At 45.1% G+C, this 14,571-nt stretch overlaps 1 protein-coding gene across 1 annotated transcript in view; it reads left to right on the top strand.

Annotated features, from left to right (window-relative positions):
- Positions 1-14,571, top strand: part of chd1l (chromodomain helicase DNA binding protein 1-like) — a 120,698-nt gene that overhangs the window by 98,397 nt on the left and 7,730 nt on the right. The window contains exons 18-22 of the mRNA XM_078232860.1: positions 1,747-1,958; positions 4,054-4,152; positions 7,763-7,833; positions 9,295-9,409; positions 12,803-12,911. Of these exons, the coding sequence (XP_078088986.1) occupies positions 1,747-1,958; positions 4,054-4,152; positions 7,763-7,833; positions 9,295-9,409; positions 12,803-12,911 (606 nt within the window). The remainder of the gene's footprint in view (positions 1-1,746; positions 1,959-4,053; positions 4,153-7,762; positions 7,834-9,294; positions 9,410-12,802; positions 12,912-14,571) is intronic.

Raw genomic sequence — 14,571 nt, 5'->3', positions numbered from 1 at the left:
TCCACTTCTAAGCCCTCCTCATTCCCTGTGTCAAACTGTTCAAGAACCTCATAGTCCCTCTCCCCAAATTATTGAAATCTGCTGGCATCGTGGAGAATCGGGCGTGGACAGAAGATTCCGGTTGGGCCTTCATCTGTCTCCCATTAGAGGGATGCAAATCAGTTTCATGCCAGCCTCTAGTAGACTTCCAAAAGGCCATGGTAGGCGTTTAAAGTTTATTTATTAGTGTCTCAAGTAGGCTTGACACTGCAATGAAGTTACTGTGAAAATCATAGGACAATCCACGGGAAACTTACACCGGGATGAAACTGATTTTTAGGCTGCCAAATTCTCGTTCCCTGCCCGCCATTGAACCCATTGGCAGGGGCATGGGAAAGTTCTGCCTGTAATGCTAGTTATGTTTTCCAGAATTCCCAATGTACTTTACATAAATGAATTACTTTTGAATTATAGACTCTTTAATAGGTAAACATGGCTGTCAATTTACACACAGCAAGATGCCACAGAAAGCATGTCATGAATGACCATCTAATATGTTTTTGGTGTTTTTGGTTGCGGATAAGTATTGACCATCAGGAGAAATGCCTTGCTGTGGTTTGAGAGGGCAGATAGCGCTTTAGTTTCATATCTCATCCTAGAGAGAGTACATTTGAAAATGAATTGCTCCTTCAAAACTGAAGTGTCACCCCTAGATTATGTGCTAAATTCCTGGAGGGGGACTTGAATTCTACAATCTTCTGACTTGGACTAAAGTTCTATCACTTACTCAAAGTTGATCATGTTTCTTCTTCAGGAACATTTTATGATCGACTGGTAACACTGTATAGTGCTGTTAAAGAAAGAACAAAGATCCATGTAACACTTCATTAAGCTATCAGGAGGTCCCAATCACTTCAAAGCTAATTACAGAATCACAGAATACTACACTGCAGGAGAGATCCTTCAGCCCATCGAGATGCATGAAATGCCCTGACATGCCCACCTAATCCCCCTTGCCAGCACTTGACCCATAGCCTTGAATGTTATGGCAAGCCAAGTACTCATTCAGGCACTTTTTAAAGGATGTGAGGCATCCCGCCTCCACCACCCTTTAGGGAAAAGATTTTTCCTCAAATTCCCCCTAACCCTCCCATCCCTCACTTTTAACTTGTGTCCCCTTGTAACTGACCCTTCAACTAAGGGGAACAGCTGCTCCCTATCCACCCTGTCCATGCCCCTCATAGTCTTGAACACCTCAAACAGGTCACCCCTCATTCTTCACTGCTCAAGAGAAAACAACCCAAGCTATCCAACCTATTTTTATAACTTAAATGTTCCATCCCAGGCAACATCCTGATGAAACTCCTCTGCACCCCTTCCTGTGCAATCACATCCTTCCTATAATGTGGCGACCAGAACTGCGCACACTACTCCAGCTGTGGCCTCACCAAAATTCTATACAACTCCATCATGACCCCTCTGCTTTTGTAATCTATTGTTAAAGGTGAGCGTGCCATGTGTCTTTTTCACCACCCTATTAACCTGCCTTTCCGCCTTCAGAGATCTATGGACAAACATGTCAAGGTCCCTTTGTTCCTCGGAACTTCCCAGTGTCAGACCTTTCGTAGGATATTTCCTTGTCAAATTAATTGCTTAAGTGTGAGAATTGTTTTGCTTTTTTTAAAGAGATTATGGTGTTCTGCTTAACCAATCACCATATATGTTTTAAATAACAATAACGCACTTTTAAATTACGTTTCTCCTCAGGATGGCTTGGTGGGAATCTTGTGCCTACAGATCTCTCTGTCTTCCAACATTGAATAGTGAGAGTGAGGATGAATCAGAGGAAGATGAAAATAACCTTCCTGGTGATCTGGATTCGACAGATGCAGAACAGATGTCCATTCACTATGTTCTTGGGGATGTTACTCACCCAACGGTTGCTGAAAAAGAGGATGCAATAATAGTTCACTGCGTTGGCAAGTAGAAAAATAAACTATTATATTACAGTGGTCTTGTGTTTAGAATGATGGAACCTAGTCCTGTTCACCCATCACACTTGTGCTTATTGACCTACACTTGCACTGACAATGCCATGGTTTTACAACTTACACATTTGTGTTAAAATCCCCCCAGTGGCCTCATTCCTTCCTATTTCTTAATCTTCTCCAGTCTTACAGTTCACCAATTTGTCTGTGCTTCTCCAATTTCTTTTGCACATCCCTGATTTTTATCACTCTACCGTGATGGCCATGCCTCCAACTGCCTAGGCCTTAAATTCCTGAATTCCCTTCCTTAACTTCTCTGTCTCCCTACTTCTTTCTCCTCCTTCAAACCTATTACTTTGACAAAGGTTTTGGTTAACCTGTCCTTATATCTCCTTATGTGGCTCAATGTCAAACTTTATTTCATTATGCCCCACTGAAGTGCCTTGGGATATTTTATGATCTTAAAGACACTGTATGGTCTTGCGATGCATCCCGACTTCTGAGACAGAAGCTCTGGTTCCAGTCCCATCCCAGGACTTGATAAAAGTAAAGTTTATTTATTAGTCACAGGTAGGCTGACATTCACACTCCAGTGTAGTTACTGTGAAATTCCCCTCGTCGCCACACTCCGGCGCCTGTTTGGGTCAATGCACCTAACCAGCACATCTTTCAGACTGTGGGAGGAAACCAGAGCACTCAGAGGAGACCCACGCAGATACGGGGAGAACGTGCAAACTCCACACAGACAGTGACCCAAGCCGGGAATCGAACTCGGATCCCTGGCACTGTGAGGCAGCAGTGCTAAACATTGTGCCAAAGTGATGGCCAAGGCAGGTGAAATAATAACATAGTTGGTCAAGCAGTTGTGAGCTTGTCCACTTGCAAATCGTTCCAACACGCCAATAGCTGGTGGCAAGAATGGGAGAGACTCCTGGTCAGCCATGCTTGATGTGCAGTGGTGCCCATCCAGCCATAAGCTGCTGGCAACAGACTACTGACCTGTTCCAGGAATTACTAGCTATGGAAATGGATGAAAGTCTGCCTTAGTGCACCATCAGATTAATACAACAGTGACAACAACTTATGTGTCGCTTTTTAACACAATGAAAGGTCCCATGGCGGTTCACAGGAGCATTACTAAACAAGGTTTGGCAGCAAGCCACATAACGAGATATTAGTTCACGTGACCAAAACCTTGGTCAAAGAGGTAGATATTCTTAAAGGAGAAAAATAAGATGGAGAAGTGCAGATGTGTAGGAAGGGTATTCCAGATCTTGATGCCTAAGCAACTGAAGGAAGTCTCACAACACCAGGTTAAAGTCCAACAGGTTTATTTATTATCACAAGCTTTTGGAGCGATGCTGCTTCATCAGGTGAGAGCACTGATACCAGATAAATCTGTTGGACTTTAACCTGGTGTTGTGAGACTTCTTACTATGCCCACCCCAGTCCAACGCCGGCATCTCCACATCATAAGCAACTGAAGGGACGGTCACCAATAATGGAGCAATTGAAATTGGGGATGCACTAGAGGTCAGCATTAGAGAAGCACAGACATCTTCTTCAAAAGAGCTGAATGACACAGCTGCTTCCTTCAAACTTGTGAAAGCCGGTTAATACCAGATCAAACAATCATCTCTTTGCTGTGAAAATCTGTGAATGTGACCAATTCTGCCCTACATGCCCTGCTGGAAAGAAATACCAAAAAAAACTGCAGAGAAAGAATGCTACAGGAAAACTCAGTGAGGCAGAGCAAATTTGAGGTGGATGCAAAGGCAGAAGATCATCAATAAAAGCACAAAGCTGAAGAAAAAATGAAGTGACATTGACACATTCGGCAATTCATTACCCCAAAAATACTTCTGAAAATTTACATTGTGTTGCTATGAAAATCCAGCAATATTCAGAGCACATACTTATGAGTAAAATATTAAAAGGAATAATTTTGGAGTCGTGAGACTCGACCTTTATGAAATCCATTTGATTCAGTCCAAAAAATGGCTGCTTAAGACACGTTTCATTGGATTTTGTTTTGCTTATCTTGCATTAAACATTTTATCTTGTTTAAATATTTATTTCTTTTTAGATGACTCTGGAAGATGGGGAAAAGGAGGTTTGTTTACAGCTTTGGAAGCTCGATCTGATGAACCAAGAAAACAGTATGGGCGAGCAGGAAAAATGAAAGGTAATAGAGACCAGAATTTTAAAGCTTCGTGCTCTTTAAATTTCCTTTCTTTATCTTTAACTTTTAAATACACCAAAGGATCCCAGTAGAGCAATTGTGCTGATTTTATTAAGCATAAGAAATATGTTGCCTGTAACATGGGAAGCTTAAATATAATCAGTCTAGCGCCTCATCGGCCTACTCTCAATCATCAGCAACGCAGTGGAAGATGTCATCGACAGTGCTATCAAGCGGCACATACACAGCAATAACCTGCTCAGTGATGCTCAGTTTGGATTCTGCCAGGTTCACTCCGCCTCCGACCTCATTTCACTCTTGGTCCAAACATAGAGAAAAGGGCTGAACTCAAGCCGTGAAGTGAGAATGACTGACCTTGACATCAAGGCCACATTTGACCGAATGTGGCATCAAGCAAAACTGAACTCAGCGGGAATCAGGAGGAAAACTTTCCACTGGTTGGAATTATACTTAACACAAAGGAAGATGGTTGTTGTTGTTGGGGGTCAATCATCCTGGCCCCAGGATATAGCTGCTGGAGTTCTTCAGGGTAGTGTCCTAGGCCCAACCATCTTCAGCTACTTCATCAATGACCTTCCTTTCATCATATGGTTAGAAATGGGGATGTTCGCAGATGACTACACAATGTTCAGCACCATTCACAACTCCTCAGATACTGAAACAGTCCGTGTCATATGCAGCAAGATCTGAACAATGTTTAGGCTTGGGCTGATAAGTAGCCATTCGCATTCATGCCACAAAGGTGCCAGGCAATGATCATCTCAAACATCTCTTGATATTCAGTGGCATTCCATTGCTGAATCCTGGCAGTTGCCATTGACCAGAAAGTGAACTGGACCAACCATATAAATATTGTGGCTACAAGAACAAGACAGAGGCTGGAAGCTCTGTGGCAAGTAACTTACCTCCTAACTCCCCAACAACACTCAAGAAGCCAGACACTATCCACAACTTGATTGGCACCACTTTAAGCATTCACTGCTTCCACCACTGATGCACATTAGCAGCAGAAAATATCATCTATAAAATGCACTACACCAAATCATCAACGTGCCTTTGACTGTACCTTCCAAACCCATGACCTCTACAACCTCGAAGAACAAAGGCAGTAGACATGTGGGAACACCTACAAATACAAGTCCCCCTCCAAGCTACACACCATCCTGACTTGGAACTATATCACCGTTTTTCCACTGTCGCTGACTCTAAATCCTAGAACTCCTTTCTGAGCAGCACTGTGTATGTTTCTGAAGTGGAGATGCCAGCGTTGGACTGGGGTGAGCACAGTAAGAAGTCTCACAACACCAGGTTAAAGTCCAACAGGTTTATTTGGTAGCAAATACCATAAGCTTTCGGAGCAGAGCTCCTTCGTCAGATGGAGTGGATATCCGTTCTCAAACAGTACACAGACACAGAAATCAAATTACAGAATACTGATTAGAATGCAAATCTCTACAGCCAGCCAGGTCTTATGTTTCTGAAGCACAGAGACTGCAGCAGTTGAAGAAGATGGCACACCACCATCTTCTCAAGGGCAATTAGGAATGGGCAACAAATGCTGGCAGGGTCAAAAACGCCTGAATCCCATGAATGAATAAAAACAATTAAACAATGAGTGGAAAAGTGTTTCACATACTAAACCAAAAGGGAAATGCAAAACACAACTCTTAAAAAATAAAACTAGCCATCAATTAACAAAATAATTAAACTGTTAATTAAACTGCAACAGGTGATCAAGAAGACAAATGGGATGTTGGCCTGTATCGCAAGGGGGATAGAATATAAAAGCAGAGATGTCTTGCTGCATCTGTACAGGGCATTGGTGAGGCCGCAGCTGGAATACTGTGTGCAGTATTGGTCCCCTTATTTGCGGAAGGATATATTGGCCTTGGAGGGAGTGCAGAGAAGGTTCACCAGGTTGATACCAGAGATGAGGGGTGTTGATTATGAGGAGAGACTGAGCAGATTGGGTTTGTATTCATTGAAATTTAGAAGGTTGAGGGGGGATCTTATAGAGACCTATAAGATAATGAAGGGGCTGGATAGGGTAGAGGTGGAGAGATTCTTTCCACTTAGAAAGGAAACTAGAACTAGAGGGCACAGCCTCAAAATAAAGGGGGGTCAGTTTAGGACAGAGTTGAGGAGGAACTTCTTCTCTCAGAGGGTGGTGAATCTCTGGAATTCTCTGCCCACTGAAGTGGAGGCTACCTCGTTGAATATGTTTAAATCACGGATAGATGGATTCCTGATCGGTAGGGGAATTAGGGGTTATAGGGATCAGGCGGGTCAGTGGAACTGATCCACTTCAGATCAGCCATGATCTTATTGAATGGCGGGGCAGCCTCGAGGGGCTAGATGGCCTACTCCTGCTCCTATTTCTTATGTTCTTATGTTAAACATACTTTCATTATTAAAGATAGTAAAACAATAATTTTCTTCTTTGTGTAACTTATCATTACATAGGGGGTGATTCTCCCAGCTCAGCAGGCCGAGAGACTCAAGCGGAGGCTGTGTAACTTGCTTCCCATTGGGCGCCATAGCCTCCACGCATCTTTGGCCGCCGGATTTCTGGTGTCCTTGGCTCTGCGTCAGAAATCAGTGTGGAGCTTAACAAATTATTTAAATGCGCATTTCCCTATCATTAGTGGGCCCAGGACTGATGTCTCAGGGCCCACTAGCGTCTCCCCTCCTTCTGCTGGCCAGGAGACTCTGAGCAGGGCAGTGTCTGTGGCCTTCATTGCTACGAGTGTTACTACTTACATCAACCTTAACCCAGGATTTCGGATTTATCACATTGATGGAGATTTTTCCATTGCCTCTGCCCACTGAAGTGGAGGCTACCTCGTTGAATATGTTTAAATCACGGATAGATGGATTCCTGATCGGTAAGGGAATTAGGGGTTATAGGGATCAGGCGGGTCAGTGGGGAGCTGGCGGTCTGACCCTGCTGGAGTGAAGTGGGGTCATGGAGGCCCCCCCAGGAGGTCAAGGGGCAAGAGGGGGTGCCCCCTGGGCATTGCCAGCTTGGTAGTGCAAGCCTGGCCCTTTGACACTACCCAAGGGGCAAAGTGGCAATGTGGGGGGGGGGGGGGGGGTGTGGGTGGGGGGGGGGGTGGGGGGGGGGGCGGGGGTGTGGGTGGGGGGGGGGTGGGGGGGGGGGGTGGGGGGGGGCGGGGGTGGGGGGGTGGGGGGGGGGGGTGGGGGGGGGGGGGGGGCGGGGGTGTGTGTGGGGGGGGATGGTGGCACGGCCAGCGATGTAGGGTTGCGGGGCTGGCCAGCGATCAGGAGGCCAGCAGTGTGGGGCTACTGCACGCGGTCCGATCTCAGCGTTGAAGATCGGCGCATGCGCAGTAGCCTGCTCAGCACTATGCTGCCGGCCTCTCCAGTGGGAATAGGCCCCGCCCAGAGCTTTTTAATGAGATTCACAGTAGGGCACTCAGTGATGCAGAGAGTGTGGGAGATTCATATCGAAAATCCCGCTGAAAAAAACAGCGGGATTTACTTCAGTTTTTACGTGAATTCGGCAGTTAGAACTTTTTTGGGGAGAATCCCACCCATAATTTTTAATGTTAAAATTATTTTGTCATTCCAGATCTTTCTCTGGGAAGTGTTCTTCTATTTCCCATTGATGACAAGGAGTCAAGAAGTACAGGACAAGACTTGGTATGTGGGAATGGATTGCTTATTTTGGATTAATTTTCCCCCAGATCCTCGAACAAAATCAGTACTTGTTGATAATTTGTCTATCTTAAGTTTAACTAACTTCTTTATTATAACTTATCTTCAACTAATAACCTTTACTGTCTATTTTACACCCAAACACAGTTACAGCAGAATAGCAAAGGGGGAGGAGAGTTTGGAAAACCTGGCAAAAGTCGAGTGTTGCCATTGCCCAAGAATTGGTGGAAGGCAGAAAGATCCCAGGGCATGGATCCTCCTCTGCCACCATCTTGGTTCAGTACTGCGTCTAGAATGGGAGAGTACAGAGGTTTCCCCCACCCCCTCCCCCCGATTCCACACAACAGTGATGATCTGGACAGCACTGTTCTTTGGGACTCATGCAGCCACTGCAACAAGGATCCAAAGGGGGGCAATGTGGAGGGAGGGCTGTGTAAGTCATGTGGATTGCGCAAGGCTCATGATGGCAGGCAGAGGGGCAAGGTGTGAATGTAGAAGACAAACACTGGAGATGAGAGGGAAGGTTGGGGGAGTGAAGATGGACCCCGACAAGCCTGAATGAAAACTCTCAAACAAGGGGGTCAAAGCGATATCACATTGTTTATTGGAAGGGGATAGATGAAGACTCCAGAGGCAGTGGGTAGAGGTCCAAGTGGGGCATGGGCTCAGTTAGGAGGGTTGTTGAATCAAGGAACAGACTTCCTGTTGAGGTTGTTAGCCCTTTCTCTAAGGGTTGCTGACATCCTGCACAGTCTGGTGAGGACAGGTGGGCTGGAAAGAGTGATAGGAGTGTGCTGGTATTTAAATATAGTGCTGGGAACTTTGAACTCATCAGTTGAGGATGGGGTGGGGGGACGAATCAGCTGCAGGCTTGGCAGGAGAGTCTGAGGAGAACTCGCCTGCACAAGTGCTGAAACCGGCGCGGGATCCTGCTATTCGAGTTGGCAGGACAGGCGTGCCGGAGGCTCCTGTTACTGCACTTAGTCTCAAAATGGGAAAATTCCCCCCTCAACGATAAGGTCACCCTGCGTTGCTTAAATTTCAGCCCTGCCCTTTATGCCACCTTTATACCAAGGGGTTGTTTTTGGGCATCTGATCAACACCTTATTACAAGCAACATAATCACTACAGAAAGTTGAAGAATAGGGTAATTTCCAAGCTCTTGCATATTCCCTGTCTCCATCTCTGACCAATGATTGAAATTGTTTGTAGTTTGGCTCTATATTTTTTCTTCTTATGAATCTTATTTTAATCCTGTGATTTACAAAGCATCCTTAAACCACAAAAAAAACATTGTGTTGTCCTTGATAATGAATATCTTGATTAGTCTATAAACTTTATATTTCCTCTGAGCAATTCATGATATTTGTACCGGTCAATTGTCAATTTTGAGGATATTTAAGTAGCTGATAACACCTTTGTTTAACCAAGAGAATGTTTTTCTAGTTAGCGTTGATAGTTGCCCAGCAAAGAGATCATTCCAACAACCTCTCCGGAATTAAACTGACAGCTTTGGATGCAGGACTACAAAAAATCCAGAGTGCTGCCAAGAAAAGGAATGGTATGTGAATGTTAAACCAGTTACAAATGTAGCCTCAGAAAGTCAATGTAGCATAAAAATAATAGGAATTAGCTTTGTACTGACCTTAAATTGTGTGCAAATCTGGAGTGACAGCTTTGCTCCCTGAGTCATTTTGTGACCTGATTATTGATCTATACAACTATGGTAGGAGACAGAAAGCAGTAAACCACAGTTTATTTATTTAAAGTTTATTTATTATTTGTCAGTCACAAGTAACGCTTACATTAAACACTGCAATGAAGTTACTGTGAAATTTCCCTAGTCGCCACACTCCAGCACCTATTCCCTAGTCGCCACACTCCAGCACCTATTCGCAAACATCAGGGCCCTGCCCTCTCACCTCCCCCACCCCCTCTCCCCTTTCGCAAGAATTGGGGCTCTCCCTTCTTTTTTCCCACACTGCCAACCTGTGCCGGGGGCATGCCGCTGTCCCACCAGGACTTATACTTACCTTGGCACCCCCAGAGGGAACCTCTCAACTGCTTCCTGTCTTTACAAACTTGATGTGAGCCTCACTGACGTGACGTCACATTGGCACGGTTTCAGTATTCTGTGAAGTGGATCTATGTGGAGGGAAGGACATTTAAATACATGTGGATGTCTTAAAATGAACCGGGGAAATGCCCCAAAATACTGAGAGAGGCAAGGGTGGAAATTGCTGGGGCCTTGAGAGAAATCTTTGTATCCTCACTGGCTACAGGGGAGGTCCCAGAAGATTGGAGAATAACCAATGTTGTTCCTTTGTTTAAGAAGGGTAGCAAGAATAATCCAGGTAATTACAGGCCGGTGAGCCTTACATCAGTGGTAGGGAAATTATTGGAGAGGATTCTTCGAGACAGGATTTATTCCCACTTGGAAATAAGTGGACATATTAATGAGAGGCAACATGGTTTTACGAAGGGGAGGTCGTGTCTCACGAACTTGATCGAGTTTTTCGAGGAAGTGACGAAGATGATTGATGAGGGTAGGGCAGTAGATGTTGTCTACATGGACTTCAGTAAGGCCTTTGACAAGGTCCCTCATGGCAGACTGGTGCAGAAGGTGCACATGGGATCAGAGGTGAGCTAGCAAGATGGATACAAAACTGGCTCGGTCAATGAAGACAGAGGGTAGCAGTGGAAGAGTGTGTTTCTGAATGGAGGACTGTGACAAGTGGTGTTCCTCAGGGATCAGTGCTGGGACCTTTGCTGTTTGTAATATATATAAATGATTTGGAGGAAAATGTAACTGGATTGATTCGTAAGTTTGCGGACGACACAAAGGTTGGTAGATTTACGGATAGCGATGAGGACCATCAGAGGATACAGCAGGATATAGATCAGTTGGAGACTTGGGCGGAGAGATGGCAGATGGAGTTTAATCCGGACAAATGTGAGGTAATTCACATTTGGAAGGTGTAATACAGATAGGAAATATACGGTAAATGGCAGAATCCTTATGAGTATTGATAGGCAGAGGGATCTGGGTGTACAGGTACACAGGTCACTGAAAGTGGCAATGCAGGTGGAGAAGGTAGTCAAGGCGGCATACGGCATGCTTGCCTTCTTCGGCCGGGGTATCGAGTTTAAAAATTGGCAAGTTATGTTGCAGCTTTATAGAACCTTAGTTAGGCCGCACTTGGAATATAGTGTTCAATTCTGGTCGCCACACTACCAGATGTGGAGGCTTTGGAGAGGGTACAGGAAAGATTTACTAGGATGTTGCCTGGTATGGAGGGCATTAGTTATGAGGAGAGGTTGGAAAAACTTGGTTTGTTCTCACTGGAGCGACGGAGGTTGAGGGGAGACCTGATAGAAGTCTAAAAGATTATGAGAGGCATGGACAGAATGGATAGTCAGAAGCTTTTTCCCAGGGTGGAAGAGTCAATTACTAGGGGGCATAGGTTTAAGGTGCGAGGGGCAAGGTTTAAAGGAGATGTACGAGGCAGATTTTTTACACAGAGAGTAGTGGGTGCCTGGAACTCATTACCGGAGGAGGTGGAAGCAGATACGGTAGTGACTTTTAAGGGGCGTCTTGACAAGTACATGAATAGGTTGGGAATAGAGGGATATGGTCCCCGGAAGGGTAGGGGGTTTTAGTTCAGTCGGGCAGCATGGTCGGTGCAGGCTTGGAGGGCCGAAGGGCCTGTTCCTGTGCTGTAATTTTCTTTGTTCTTTGAGGTTCCCACATTTCTGTCATGAGATCAAAATTCTGGAACAGATGGACTGGTGCAGGTCAACCCATATTCCATGAAAGAAAATAAGTTATGTTCGCTTAAGCTGTGTTGGAATATATCTTGTGATACTACTTTATGGACTGGATTTTTGAGTGGGGTGAAGAAGGTGGATCAGAAACCACTGTCCCCGCCATCTCTGCACATCCACTCAAGCATTGAATCATAGAATCATAGAAACCCTACAGTGCAGAAGGAGGCCATTCGGCCCATCGAGTCTGCACCGACCACAATCCCACCCAGGCCCTACCCCCACATATTTACCCGCTAATCCCTCTAACCTACGCATCTCAGGGGCAATTTTAACCTGGCCAATCAACCTAACCCGCACATCTTTGGACTGTGGGAGGAAACCGGAGCACCCGGAGGAAACCCACGCAAACACGAGGAGAATGTGCAAACTCCACACAGACAGTGACCCGAGCCGGGAATCGAACCCGGGACCCTGGAGCTGTGAAGCAGCAGTGCTAACCACTGTGCTACCGTGCCGCCCATTGGATGGCCATTCAGTGGCCATCTGGCAGGAATGAGGCCAATTGGAAAAGCAAAGGGGGACTCCACACCTAGTTGGCACTGTAGGACGGGATGTCATTCTGTCGAGGGATAATGCTGTGAACAGGACATCGGTCACAGCTAGAATTGTAAAGTCTCCTTCCTCTCAGAATGAGTCTTCACTTTTCATTGGAGGTGCATGAAAGATTTAAAAAAGGTCATTTAAAAGAAACGTACAGATGGTGCCACCTTCCCCAGTAGAATCTGCTGTTACGGTCAATCATGGCCCCACAACACCCCAGTCCCACCTCATTATAGCTGGCGTTAAAGACTCCCAAACGTATTTATGTCCAATGCCTAAAAATACAGTGGTCAACGAAAAATTGCTGATGATTGCATTATTAATGAGCTTGTGATTTCAAAATGGCAGATGGGCTACTGATTTCCATGCCCACTCACCCTCCATCATTCGGGAGACTGGCACGCTGACTGAATATTCTGTCAGCGTACGGTGGGCAGCACAACCAATTTGGGTACATAAAATCCTGCTCAATATCCTTTTCTACTTAATCCTCTTCAAAACATATTTTTAATAGCATTGTTACACAATTGCATGCACAGTTACATTTGACAATGTGTTTAAATCAGATTTAATTCTTTCTTTTCAGCAAGTGTGCATCTCCCACGAATAGGACATACAACTAAAGGATTTAACTGGTATGGCACCGAAAGACTTATTCGGAAATACCTTTCATCAAGAGGAATAGTAACGTACATGTATCCTTCTGATACCTATTGTGTAGTTTAGAGTGTAAATCAATTTTTCTTTAGTTTTCCTGGAATAACATTTTAAAAATCGATATGTAAGTAAAAGCTTTATTGCCACAAAACTTCCATAAAGTTTATTTATTAGTCACAAGTAAGGCTTACATTAACACTGCAATGAAGTTGCTGTGAAATTCCCCTAGTCGCCACACTCCGGCGCCTGTTCAGGTTACACTGAGGAAGAATTTAGCATGGCCAATGCACCTAACCAGCACATCTTTCAGACTGTGGGAGGAAACCGGAGGAAACCCACACAGACACGGGGAAAACGTGCAAACTCCGCACAGACAGTGACCCAAGCCGGGAATCGAACCCGGGTCCCTGGCGCTGTGAGGCAGCAGTGCTAACCACTGTGCCACCGTGCCTCCCCAATATGTTGCATTTGAGATATACTCACCAAAATATTACCTTGGGGTGTTTGTTGAACTCTTAGAGTCAAAAATAGTACAACTGAGTTGAAACTTAGCTAAGTCCTTACCATGCTTATGATACTGCCTTTGTTTTATTACAAATTGAATCTGACATTTCTGCAATTCCCCAGCTCAAACTTCATTCTTCGCTTTGCTTCTAAGCCCTTGCTTTGACTTGATACTTGAAAGTCCTCTGCCACTTCTTTTTGCCCACCTTGCTTGGTGTCTGGATGTTGGCTTCAACTCATCCAGACACAATGGCCGGAACTTTACCGCCCTGCCCGCCAGGGGAATCGGAGAGGATGAGGGGCGGGTCATGGGAAGGTCCGTTGACCTCAGGCGGGATTTTACGGTTCCGGGACGAGCGAGGCTGTAAAATCCCACCCGCTGTGCAGGATTTTCTTGTCATTCAGTCTTCAGTCTACCTGAAGATACTTTAATGACCCTGAAGATAGACAAGATTAAATTGGCAGGTGAAGAGAACCGAGAAAATAAATAAAGAAGCAAAATATTACAGATACTGGAATCTGAGACAGAAACAGAAAATGCTGGAAAATCTCAGTAGATTTGACAGCGTCTCTGAAGAGAAAATAGAGGCAACGTTTTAAGTCTAGATGACTGTTCTCCCTCCACGTGTGCTGTCAGACCTGCAGAGATTTACCATCATTTTCTGTTTTTGTGGGGGAAAAAATAGTTGTTTAAAGTCCAAAAGATATGCCGGTTCGGTGGATTGGCCGTGCTAAATTGCCCCTTAGTGTCCCAAGATGGATAGATTAGGGGAATTTGTGAGATAAATGCACGAAGTTACAGTATAGAGCGGGGGTGAGCCTGGGTAAGATGCTGTGTCACAGGGTTAGTGCAAACTCGATGATTTCTATGAAAGTCATCAATCATAGCTTGATGTTGCTATCTAAAACAACAGAGCTACTTGCTCTGAATAACTATCTTGCCCAACCCAACTCTCTTCACTAGTTAAAGTTTATTTATTAGTCACAGGTCAGCTTACATTAACACCTGCAATGAAGTTACTGTGAAAATCCCCGAGTTGCCACACTCCGGCGCCTGTTCAGGTACACTGAAGGAGAATTAGCACAGCCAATCCACCTAAGCAGCATGTCTTTCCAACTGTGGGAAGAAACGGGAGCACCCGGAGGAAACCCATACAGACAGGGGGAGAACATACAAACTCCACACAGACTGTG

This window comes from Mustelus asterias, chromosome 17 (assembly GCF_964213995.1).
Source record: "Mustelus asterias chromosome 17, sMusAst1.hap1.1, whole genome shotgun sequence".
NCBI lineage: Eukaryota > Metazoa > Chordata > Chondrichthyes > Carcharhiniformes > Triakidae > Mustelus > Mustelus asterias.
The sequence above is the reverse complement of the archived record's forward strand: the minus strand, read 5'-3'. Positions and strand labels throughout refer to the sequence as shown.